This window comes from Teleopsis dalmanni, chromosome 1 (genome assembly GCF_002237135.1).
Source record: "Teleopsis dalmanni isolate 2A chromosome 1, ASM223713v2, whole genome shotgun sequence".
NCBI lineage: Eukaryota > Metazoa > Arthropoda > Insecta > Diptera > Diopsidae > Teleopsis > Teleopsis dalmanni.
The window spans coordinates 205,087,598-205,101,014 of NC_051846.1; the positions used below are offsets into that span (position 1 = coordinate 205,087,598).

The 13,417-nt window shown below is 28.5% G+C and overlaps 1 protein-coding gene across 1 annotated transcript; it reads left to right on the forward strand.

The window, feature by feature from the left end:
• Positions 1 to 1,289: 1,289 nt before the first annotated feature.
• On the forward strand, positions 1,290 to 2,978 carry LOC119671483. Its single transcript, XM_038082130.1, has 4 exons — positions 1,290 to 1,896; positions 1,947 to 2,177; positions 2,245 to 2,452; positions 2,512 to 2,978. The coding sequence occupies exons 1-4, from the start codon at positions 1,338 to 1,340 to the stop codon at positions 2,909 to 2,911; spliced, it is 1,398 nt and encodes a 465-aa protein (XP_037938058.1). The 5' UTR covers positions 1,290 to 1,337; the 3' UTR covers positions 2,912 to 2,978.
• Positions 2,979 to 13,417: the final 10,439 nt, after the last annotated feature.

Sequence of the window (13,417 nt, forward strand, 5' to 3'; positions counted from 1 at the left end):
GCATATGATTATATCGATTTAATTCGTTCAAATATTTAACTTTTTATTAAATTTATTTTTATTTTGTACACAATTTTATTACATTAAGTATTTTATTTAAATTAAATTTTTAGTAATATATTTTTATTCTCTTATTATTTTTATTCTTTTATTATTTTATTTTGCATTAGTTTAATTTTTATATATGTATATAGAAAGCTGTATATGTGAAATGAATAGAAGACTATATTAAATATAAATATATTTTATTATAAATTAAATTTAATTATTTTAAATTTTTATAATTAACTTTTAGAAATTTTTTTAATTGATGTTAATTGTTTTTTTTTTAATTTAGTAGAATTATATGAATTTTATCCCACAACTCGTTGCGTTAGTCTTCATGGAAACACGCCGAATATTGACCGCACACCGCAGTTTTCCTTACTTCTACGCGTTTTTCTTCGCGGCAAATGCTTCTGCACGCAACGATGTCAACGCATTGACTGAGAAAATCTTTTGCACGAAATTTTCCGTTTAACAGATTCAAGCAAATTTTTGTACCCGCCGCCTCGCCTAACGATGACGTTGTAAGGAAAAGTGTGAAATTTGTTTATGATTAAAAATCAGCTGCTCGAAGCAACGAACATAAACACAACATGTTTGACGTTCGAGCCACGTGCACTGCCTTTAAAATAGAGAAACTGTCCGTTTCTAACGAAAGTGAAGGAAACCAGCGAAAGTGTACCATTTATTGTATAGAAATTCATTTATTAATAATAATAGGAAACAAACAGAATAGTATTGAAATTAAACAATTATATATAAAAATATATTAATAATTAATGCAATTATTCTATAGCTGGTATATGATTTCATTCTAATATAAACACAAGTGAATTTGTTAATAACACTTTCATAGCAAAACTCCAGAAAAATATGCGAACATAAAAGTCAGGTGCAGCTTTGAATCAGTTGGTTAAGGATCGCTGACTCTGAGCTTCAAATTTGGCAGGGCACGAGTTCGATTCTTGGTACTTGGAGTCTCAAAAACAAAATTATTTTCAAGACCACTGATGATGGTTATTTGGCAATACTCGAAACAGCTGTATGATCACCCAATAATTCAATTAATTAAAAAGTAACCTGTGAGTTTAAAAAAAAAAATGTCAAAGTTTTTATTGTATATAATACAATTAATTAATTAATTAATTAATAATATTCTTTTTTATTTTTTTAATTCTGTTTCCACTTTTTTATTTTGTTTACTTATTTGTATTTTTATACATTTGCATTTTTGCTACTTTTATACGCGTTTTTATTTTTATACTTTTGTAACGAAAGCAATTTTTGGCAAAATGTATTCAAACACTAAGTCTGCATACACCCATTTAGATAAGCAGAAAATCTTAGCCAATGTCAAGCCTTTGTCATATGTTGAAGCTAGACGTAAGGTGGTGCCACTTGCTCAAGCGCTCTTAATCGAACTATATGAGTCGGGCTGCACAAAGTGTGCTAGCGGTTTCGAGGCGATTATTAGAAAGGAAAAAGAATTACTTAAAAAAATAAATACATATTCGCCTTTAATCAGTAATGAGGAACTTTTAGTTAAAATATTTAATAACATCAAAGCCGCTGAAGAGCTAAGTGTAAAGGAACTTTGTGGCTCATATAGTGAATGCTTTCATTTACTGTATTGCACCATTAAATTACTAGAACCGTATGAACGTTCACATGAGGTAATAGTAGGCGAATCATTTCTCTTTATAGCGGAGCACTGCGATAAATATATTGCCAATGCAAAATCAAATAAAGATCAACTTTGTACAATTGTGGATAACGTTCACGTATATTTTGAAGGGATCGAGAGTATAGCACGTATTTACTTCTCGCTTGCCAAGTTTTTACAGGATACAGGTAATATGAAATTTCTTATAATCATTTAATACAATAAATTCTTATGTTAGGTAGAGGGGACCTAACTGCAATTCAATATTTTGAAAAGACAGAAATGTTGACAAGGTCTCAAGATTGGGGAACTGAGGGATCAATAGGTTTGAGTGAGCGTTACACATTACACCAGGCAACGGGAGAACGTTTAACCATAATGCTAATTAAATACAGTAAAGTGGTGCAGAAAACAAATTCCGAAGAAGCGATTGATTATGCAAGAAAAGCAATATTAACAATAGCAGAAAGTAAGATTTTTTTGAAAAATGTTAATCTCATGACATAAATAAATAATTATATAAAATGCTATTGCAGGAGGCATAAAAAACAACTTATATCTTTTTTTGGAAGCACGTTTAACACTCGTAGAAATTTTATTAGGTAACAGAGACTTTGATACCGCATTTACCCATATTACAAATATGAAACCTTATTTCCCAAAAACAATCAACGATCAAGATACAGATCAAGTTAAAATACTATTCTGTAAGATAAGTTTATACGATGCAATCTGCGACGGAGAGTATGTACTTTTGCTAAATTGTATGAACTATTTTTCATAATTTATTTATTAATTTTTAGATTAGATAAGCTTGAAAGTTATGAAGAAAAGTTTGAGGAATGCCTACTACTAATGAAGAAATTCAATTTTTCGCATTTACATGGGAAAGCATTACTTGAGTTTGGCAAAATTCTATGGCAACATCAACAGTTCGAGAAAGCTGGGGTTATATTTGAGGCAACTAAAACTGTTTTTCTACAACTGGGTGATTTTGAAATGCATAAAAGAACAATATATGTGTTTGCAAAATTAAAGTCGGAGGAAATTTTTAAGCCCTTCTTAAATTTATTGCAAGGCAAAGGCTATGCTGTTTTGCCTGTTATAAGAAAATGGAAATATCGCAAAGCAATATTTTGGATTGAAAATAATAGTCGAGATATAACACTTCAAAGTTATGATGATGCAATGTATGCTGAATAGAATTAATCCATAAGTATCATCCATAAGTAGAAAGTGCAATAAACAACAAACTTGCCAAACAATCGAAAACGTAATATAATATAACATAATATAATTATATAAAATTTATAAAAAATTATTATGTATACAACATAACGTATACAACATTAGTTAGCATATTTTATGTTATTATAATAGTAGGTATATGTACTTTAAAATTTCCCTGTCATAATAACCAACAAATTCTGCTACATCATGTTCTATATTATTATTATCATTAAATAATATGCTTTGAATGCACACCGTTTTTTAAAAAATCTATTGTGCGCCTAAAGGCCCAACTAAAACAATTCTAGACTATTTATAAATCTCGTAATAGCTGTTGGCTTAATTTTTCCTATTTGCTTTGGAACTAAGACCCCGCTTCCAAGGCGACTCTACGTCTTGCCGCCGCTGGGCAGTTGCATAGGTTATGTTCTGATGTTTCATTCTTTTCAAGATTGAGTCGACAGGAATAATAGCACCTACATTCTTTACGTGGTAATTAAGTCTACAGTGATCGTTAGTCAACTTTCATGTGTTCAGAATCGGTAAATCTTCTGAACTGCCGCATGCCTGTTTCAGCTTTCCAGTGTTCAAATAGATTTTGTTTCTCCCGTTCACATAATAAGTTATTTGTGATGTTCTATATTGTGTATATCCACACAAAGTAAATCAATAATTATTAGAGCTAATTACAATATTACAGCCAATAGCACATTTATGGTATATTCAAAAGTCAGATGAAATAAACCAATAACATATTTTATAATATAAATTATATAGTAATAATCAGAATAATACATTCAGAAATAAAAAAAAATCATGTTTTTTTTCTAATTGTGGAAATTATTCGAAAAAATACTGATGAACTAAGAAGGCAATAAACAACAGATTTAAGCAACTTTATGGTTAAATTCACCTTGGTGAAACACCTTTCCCAAAACGTTTTCAAAACATTTCGCATAAAATAATACCAACTTAATGGCCAGTCATTTCTTTGTATAGATTAAGTTTATTAAGCAGAAAAGTATTTAAAATAAAAAAAAAAAAAATTCGCAATATAAAAGAACTAAGATACTAAAGCTATTCAAATTATTTAATGAAACGATTTCTAATACGAAATAAAAAAATGTGTTTTTTAAACATTGAAATGTATTTACCATAGATTCACGTCGTTTTATGATGCCTCATGCACAGTTCATAAGAAGCAATTAAAACAAAAACCACACATTTACAGATTAATACTGCATATGTACGGATTTCAATTAGGAATTTATTTGCTCCAAGCAAATTTCTAATTTGAAATAAATTGAAAGTTTAGTGGTACGTTAGTATAACTCTTAAGTGAGTACCGCAATACAATTAAAGAGTTATCGTCAAAGCAACTTGAGTTCGCCGGTGTTACTTATTTTTGTAGATGGAATGTGCCCAAGACCTCAATGTGACATTTCAAACCCACAAAACCAACCCAACGCACAACCCACACCTTTCAAGTTAATGTTTTGAAAACATTTTAACTATATATCTAAAAAATATCATCTTCCCTAGTAGTCTAGATGAAAAATAAACGAATTAGTGAAATGGTTTTTATAAGAAACATCGGATATTATATTATGGACTGTTACTTTATTGTGTAGGTGGCTTACTATACTCAAGAAAAAACAATCCTTATCCTCAGAAGACAGAGAAAAAGTATTGCAAGCTATACAGTAAGGGAAAGAAAAATAGAAGAGCGATTGTGGCAATGCTGCAGACGGATATATGCTAAAGAAAATAGACATCAGTCGAGTCATTTAACTATAATGATACAATGAAGAACAGCGCTGAGCATATAGTAGACACTTGTATTTAGTCTTACACACATTGTTAAAACACAATCACAAAGAGCTTTTCCCTTAAATAAACTTCAGCATTCTAATAACGTCGAGCTTATATCGTCTAAATTGGGAACATAACCTGACAAAAGCATTATTAGCTCATATATCTAAAATTTCCATTTCAAGCAGATTTTACTTTTGTTGTCACTTTTAGACTTCCCAAACGGAAATTTCTAAAATATAAAATACCACATTTATTAATTAAATAGTTTAATTTACATTTAAATTTAGCAAAAGATTTTAAACCATTTCCACTAAATTACATACATATTAACCTTTTCGAAATTCATGAACTATTGAACTGCAAAGTGCAATTAATGCTGCTGATGGAAAGATTCTCTCCATCGATTTCGATTGCCTGTCTACATACTTTACTTACACCTTGATCATCTTGGTCTACATTATGCTTCGAAACAGATAAACCTTACAGGCCTTTATCATGAAACGTGACATAAACGGATTTACTTATGTGAGCTAGGTGCCCGCTTGTTCTAGCCTACTTAATTTTATTTATATCACTACATATGCTTCTAACTAGATTTAGATGTACTTTTCCAAACTGTTGGTAATGGTTAGTGTCCGAAATCATATTGTTTTATATAAGGGATCAACATTCTCTGCAAACCTTTTTTCTCGATTGCCGTTTTAGAGTCAAAGTGCTATTTACTGAGTACCAACGACTCGTAACTATACGTGAGCAATAGTATACCTAATATCTTCAACAGTAGTAACTTAGGGGTTATGGTAAAGTTGTTGAATGTTGTTGAAAGAACTTTGATAGACTCTAGTAAGCTAGTTAAATCTATTTATAAATTTAAAGCGCTTTAATAAATAATGTATCTATATTGAATGTATTTTATTTATTTGTGAGTTAACAGTAGAACTAATTTTTAAGTAAACTAAGAATAATGGTCCCCGAGTCTCCTCGGGAAAGTATGCAGATCTGAGGTCAATTATTGCTTAGTTTGATGGAGTGATAAACAGTAATCCGTAGAGTGGGGTTATGAAGAAACCTCGCTGTTAATAGAGAGTAAAAATGCTCAAGTGCACTTACTCAACTAGCCTATACATAATAATAAAAATAAGGAACTGGCCCTTCATTTAAGAACATATTTATGCTATATACTTCAAATTTATTATGACACCATACGTGTTAAAGTCTCACTTCACCACTGTGGGGAATAGAGATACTTACGTTTTATTTCAGCTACAAATTTTTATGTTGAAATATCAATAAATCGAAGAAAAAACAACGTCTTTCTCTCATTTTTATAAAATATTAAGTAAGTTTTTCTGAAAGGGTATTAAGGAAATATTTAAATTTTGTTTTTAATTTTAATGTTATTTAAATTGCTGCAATAGAATATGATTAGATTTATATTAGCAGTATATTTTTCAAAATAAAAAAATAAATTTGAAGTTAGAGCAAAATTAAAGTTTGACTAACAATCATAATCATTTAATCTTCTTTAAAATAGAAAGGCATAAAAGGATTAAATCTATTTCTACTGCACCATTTTACTGAATGTGTTGTAATGTTCCTTTAACCCAATACGTCTTGTTTACTTGTTCTGAACATATGGGCCAACTTTGTTTACACATGAGAAGAATTAGAGTAAAATTTATAACTTTCCAGTGAAGCAAAAAAGTACTAACATCAGAGAACGTCAGTCACGTAAGAAACGTTAAAAAAGGCGCAATGAAGCATAATATTTGAAACGGAAGGAAATGAGAAAAACTTCATAACTGTAATCACACTCGTATTTCAAATAAACAAACTTCATATTTTAACAATGAAGAAAAATTATGGCTTGCATGCTGTAGGCTTCCTTTTCCAATTGCCATGGAAACGTAGTCATAAGGAAATCATTACAAAGTTTGAAAATTGCTGCGTAGTTAATTTTCATTTTCACGTTACGTATACGCCAAGGTGTACGGGCAATTTTTAAGCATTTGCACATTTTGTGTAAATCAGAAAACAGGCCAACAATATTTGAAAATTATGAAAAATTATTTAATAAATTATTTTGTGATTTTCTATTTAGAATTTTCATATTTCATATTTCGCGAAATGCACTCGATTTTGTTGTGCCCACAATTTTTGCCAATAAACAAAAAAGTTGAAACCAAATCCGCTCAACACGTAAACAATAAAGATGCAGACAACGTCGGACTGGCAGACTGGCAGACTGGCGGACTGGCGCCGGGCCTAAATTGATTTTTTATTCAGCAACAAAAGTTGTGTGACTTTCATCTTTTGTATGTGTTGCGGTATTTTTCTGCACGTAACTTCAATTCTTATAATTTGTATAATGGTAAAAAAAGATACGTATTGTTACCGGAAAGTGTCTTTACCTTGAACTCTCACCATCGCACCGTTAAAAATGGGTTGAATAAAAATAATATATATACACTAAAACCATTTTGTATTTCATTTTTTTTTTTTGAGCATAATGAAGGTACAATAATTTTAAAATGAAACATATACAAGTCCCATAGCGTATACAAGCGGTAGATAGCACCACAAACCAAAACCACTTTTACGATATGACCTTTAAACTAGTTTTAAAATGAGTCTCTGTATAAACCACTGCCCTATTAAGATCCACTTGCAGTGAAGGGGTTAGAATATTCCCGCGGTAGTCATGTCTGTCCCGGTGCCATGCCGACACTTGTACAAGATGTGTGCATGGTAGTAGGTGTTGTCCCAGCCTGCGAGATTTGACCAGAGATGGCAATAACTAGTATTACGGGGTTCAGTAGCTGTGGTTAATACCCAAACTTACGAGAGGAGAATATTCATTCATTCGGCGTGGAGTTGCGTATTCACTATCGGTTTAGATGGGTATCGCAACAAACCAAGGTGGAAGTTATGTCTTATACACATTTATTCATTGGCACTGGTGTAGTTCCCTGAAGTTTCAATGGGGCGTTCATCGGCGCAATATACCGATGCGTGTGTGAAGAACACCGTGATGTTAAATCTACACGGCAGGAATTCTGGACTTGCCCTATTAACATATTAATACTCTATCCTACAACCAACTAAAAGAATATGAGATTCATTTTAGGGTAATACATACCTAATATATATCAACAAGAAAATGTAATTAAATTTTACATTTATTAGTCCTTAATTAAGAGAAGAAGACTTCCTATATTATTGCCAAATTGTGGAAGTAAATAAAAGGGTGATTGTTTTTTGTACGTGCAAACCAGGCATACCACTATTGTAAATAATTATTTAAGTAAGTGAACTTTAATTAAATGTTAATTAATAAACCAAGCCATTAAAAGCTACAACATTAATCCATCACTACAGTTCCGGTAAATACGAGTACTTAGATCAAAGGGATATACTAATGAGACTATATAATTATTTATTTCTGCTCTAGGATTATGTAGCTTTCTGAAAGTAAATAAATAACTGCACTAGTTTTGACTTTTTGTGGATACACTGCAATAAATCCAGTGTTGTGTATTAGTTTTTTATGCAAATGTTGTGCAACTTGAAATTGTCAGCACATACGAGGGAACAGACATGACCCGCATTTTGACTAAAAAGTGCACGTGAATTTCTGTTGCATGTTTTAGTACAAAGCATGCAACAATTTATTTGGGGTAAAAAATATGAAATTTGTGAATTTCATAAAATATTTCAAATATTTAAATATAAAAATTAGTTTCACAATATACGAGTACGAGTTGTAAACGTAATTCACAAAAGTATCTTAACGTTAACCCTAACATATATTTTAGGTAATATTTAACTTTATATTTTAGATTCATTATAAAAGTTTTAAAGAATATTTCATTTATTTATCTCTAATATTATTCATCATATACAATATATATTTTTACAAAATATTTTTAAATCTAATTAGTAAAAAATTCAAACAAATGCAGTAGGAAGTGCATGAAAATACTTTATATAGGAAATGATAATACCTTCCTTTCTGTTTGTTTGCTTTTTGTAGTGCTCATTGAAGTAGTAGTCATTGAAAGATATATAATTTTCCATCAAAAATATTAACTATTGAATATAAAATGTCTTGTGTTCATGAAGTTGATGATATCTAATTTTAAAGCTACATATTTCCTTTAAAAATTGCAATATTCAAAAGTTCTTTAAACAATTTTATTATTTATTTATCAAAGAGAAGAGAATGGACATGGCTTAGTCACAAATTAAGGAAACTCAAACATGATATCACAATCACTTCTCTGGAATAAAACCAGCAGTGACATTGGTACCCTAGAAGGTCATGAAATACCTAGATAACTTGTTATTATACTACTGGGTTATAAAGACCATTATGCAAAACCGGGAATACTACTTTTATTATTATTATAATATAATAAGCTAGAAAGCACTTCGACTTAAACATATCCTTTGTGCATAAAATTAATCTTTAATCCTGTTTGCGAATTATTGTAAAAAAAATTAATTTATATAGAACTTAAAAAAATTTTGCTGGCCCCACTAGGTCGCGGCTTTCTAACGTATGTCTTTACTATGTCTGAGCTTTGGAAGAGTGAATTGAGAAGTTATCACAGATTGCACTGTGGTAGTAAGAGATAGACAAAAATGACAAAAAAATTTTCGAAAAACCAGGATTTGATATGGATCTAAATTTTTTTTAATATATACATAAAAAGCATATCACGTACTTTAATAATATTATACTTATTATTCGAATAGCTAAAACATCTGCTATAGTCACAGAGCTCCACTCCTTTGGTGGTCACATTCTTAGAGTGCAACAGGGTTTAGAGAGCAAATTACATACAATTACAAAAAAATTCTTTAACTCGATTTCTTCGAACCTTTTCTTTGCAAAATGGCACTTCGAGTTATGGAAGTTTGACTGTAGTTCTTATATTATTGATTGCTTTTTTGAACCTGGTATTAATGTTAAGAATTATTATTATTTATTTAAATTTATTATTTTAATTTATATATTTTTTATAATTATTATTTATTATTTTATTTTAGTTTTATATTATTTAATTTTTTTTATTTATATATATATAAGTATATGTTGACTTTTAATATGATAAATGAAAAAGTATATTTATATTTAGAAATTGTATTTTTTTTAAATTTTCTTCAACATTTTTACTCTTTATTCATCAATTTTGAAAAGAGCGTGATTTGTTAAGGTCAATTATTACATTTTACGGTTCCGATAAGTGTTTTGTATAAAAATAAATTTAATAAAATCCAAAAATAATTTTCCAAAATGTAGCAACTGTTAGAGCAATCTTTAGCACGACTATAAACAAATCTGTTTATTTGTGCAATTTTATGAGAATGGAAAGATAGTTTTCTTTTAGCACTTAAGTGTGGGAAACAATTGACATGCCGGCAGTACTTGAGAATGCAAACAAATTTTAAAAAGCTACTTAAACCACTCATCGTTAAATGATGGCCTTAAAATTGCGGTAAGAGTGAGTTTCACGAGTTTGTTCCATTTGAGTTTTAAGATCAGTCGATTAGATTAGTCTTATCATAAAGAGTCCGCACCATTCTTGTTTGTGGACAGTTCTGTAGTTGGTGAGTTGTTAATCTATCGTTTGAAACCTTTCTCTCATATTTTCGTTTAAACAGAAGGTCCTATTCTTATTTTTAGACAATTCTGTAGTTGATGAGTTATTAATCTATCGGTTAAAGCCTTTCTAATATATTTTCGTTTAAACAGAACGTTCTATTCTTATTTTTGCACAGTTCTGTAGTCGTTTAAACAGAACGTTCTATTCTTATTTTTAGACAGTTCTGTAGTTGGTGAGTTATTAATCTATCGGTTGAAGCCTTTCTAATATATTTTCGTTTAAACAGAACGTTCTATTCTATTTTTGGACAGTTCTGTAGTTGGTGAGTTATTAATCTATCGATTGAAACCTACCCAATATATTTTCATTTAAACAGAACTTGTTACTCTTGTTTTTAGACCATTCTACAGTTGGTGAGTTATAAATCCTATCATTTGAAACCTATCTGACATATTTTCGTTTAAACAGAACGTTCTATTCTTATTATTGGACAGTTCTGTAGTTGGTGAGTTTTTAATGTATCATTTGAAACCTTTATCATAAATTTTCGTTATTTAATAGCTCTTGTGCTATTATATATTGTTCATCTTGTAGAATACATTTAACAAAGGATTATGAACCTATTGTACTAAATTATTCTCATACAATTTAAGAAGTACAAAAACCATTTTTCGTGAATAAAAAACATATTTAGTTCTTTTACTTAAAATATTGTGAAAACAAATTTCCAAAGAATATTAACGAAATTCCTTTTCGTTCTGACTAATTCATGGTCTATTAAGTGCTTGATTATGGTTCCGTTGATTGATGAAGATTAATTTCATCTATTAAAGCAGACAGATGTATTATTAAGAATCAAAACATATATTCCAAAGTGGTTTTGTTACTTTAATTGTGAGTATATATTTTTAAATAGTAAAAAAATTTAAACAATTTTTTTGCTAATTTTATGAAAATATTTAGTATTTTTCTACTAAAATAAAAGAGCAAATCTAAATGTAAACAAAATAGAATAACACAGAATAAAATCAAATCAAACAAAAATATGTATTAAATAAAAATAAAATAGTACACGTAAAATTGTTTAAAAGAAAATTTAAAAACAACAACTGAAAATTAGTATAATAATATAATTTCTCTTATTTGTTTCTTAAATTAACAAATTTTCAATAAATTATTAAATTATGATGTACATAGTTCATGATATAAAATTAAATTATTTTACACAAAAAATTTTTTATTTTAACTATTCAATTTATTTTTTTAATTTTGGTGATTTTGTTTTAAAGTTACTGCTTTTTAATTTATTTATATTGAAATAGTAATAGCATTGTAACTAATATAACTAATGAACTGAGCTACTATATCATTTAGGCAGTTATTAAAAGACAACATTTTAGAAAAATTTTTTATTCGATAAATACCACGATTTCATTAAGTATCAGAATAGATATATCAATTATAATTCATATTTAATTTTTAATATATCTCAAATAGTTCACAAGAATCAAATAGAATTCAGTTGTTTAGTTAGAATATGTTAATGTTTTCTAGCTGTAAGACATTCATAGACCTATTCTTACTGAGGCCTCATTATTTGACTGTAGTAGGTGTTATATACACAAGAAGTTGTGTAAATTTTAATATAATTAATATAACTAAGAGTTGTAATTAATATGTTATGTAAATACTGTCAGCTTACCAATCCTCCCACTGCACAATATATAGAAAGCGAAACTAATAGACCCATATGGTTGAAAGCTGCTTTCAGATTCGCACTGCAAACAGGTTCTTTTTGCACAACTTCATTTCGTTCGTCTAAATTCTTTAATTTTTGCAGCAACTCCTGATTAGCCTCATCACATGCATCGTACTCCATATTTTTTAATTTCACTAATTTTTTTTTATATTAATTTTACTAAATTTCAAACTTTTTCATTATAATAATTAATCCAATCAAATATTACCTGATTCCAAAGGATCACTTATATGGTAAGGAATTAATATATGGAGTCACAAAGGACATTTTTTGATAAGTTCATTTCAAATTAATTAAATTATTTAATATATTTGTATTTTATGTTATTAAAGGTTATCACATAATTAATATTTTTTTTTACTTATTTGAAAAGAAGAGGTAAATTAATTAAGCGTACTTGTTAATTAACAGTTTTTATTTTTTTTTAATTTAAAATCTTCGACTGTATAATCAATTCAATTTAACATAAATTAAATTTTATATCACAATAAAATATTATTTTTAAATTTAAGTACATAAATTTTTAATTTATTATTTTATTTTATATATAATAATTTTATTTTAGTTACTCACGTTTTTAAAATAAAATCTATTTATTAGTTTATTTACATTAAGAAAATGCAAAGCTTAAAAATAATTCTTATATATTGCAGTTAGTGCACTATTAATGTATTATTTTTTTTAATTTTAATAGCTTAAAAATATATCTATGAGATATTCTTACTTAATGAAAACAGAACACTTGAATCGCTTAATCCTTATATAGAAAATCTGGTGCACTACATTTCTCATTACTTCCGTGCACTTCGATGTCAACGAGTTGACTGAAGTTTGTCCTGTTTTAAATCATTTCAATATCGTACTTACTACTTTCGCCATTAATGACGTAGCTGAGAAGAAAAGATTTTCGCAAAATGTTGGATTGAAGCGAACATAAATACAACATGTTCGATGCTCGAAGCACGTGCTTCAAGCATGTGTATATAACTCCAAGGTTTTCAAAAATATATTTTAAACTTTAATATATTTTTTAAAGAATATTAAACAAATATAAGCCCTACATACACTAGCAACAAGTAAATAAAAGTTTATTCTAACAAATTTTTGAATATTTAAAGTTTTAATTTTTTAATTATAATTAAGACTATTTATAATTTTAATTAAGTAGAATTCAAAAAATGATTTATCACAGTACTACACTCATTTATATTCGTATGTGTTATGTTTGTTTTTGTACTCTTACACCAAAAACTGTATTCCTACCTACCTGTATTGACCTATGTTATAGGTCAAGGT

Excerpts from the sequence above, each read along its gene's own strand:
- LOC119671483 (XM_038082130.1), top strand. The coding sequence starts at position 1,338 with ATGTATTCAAACACTAAGTCTGCATACACCCATTTAGATAAGCAGAAA. Across the intron at positions 1,897-1,946 it reads CAAGTTTTTACAGGATACAG|GTAGAGGGGACCTAACTGCA; the intron begins GTAATATGAAAT and ends TTCTTATGTTAG. Across the intron at positions 2,178-2,244 it reads AATATTAACAATAGCAGAAA|GAGGCATAAAAAACAACTTA; the intron begins GTAAGATTTTTT and ends ATGCTATTGCAG.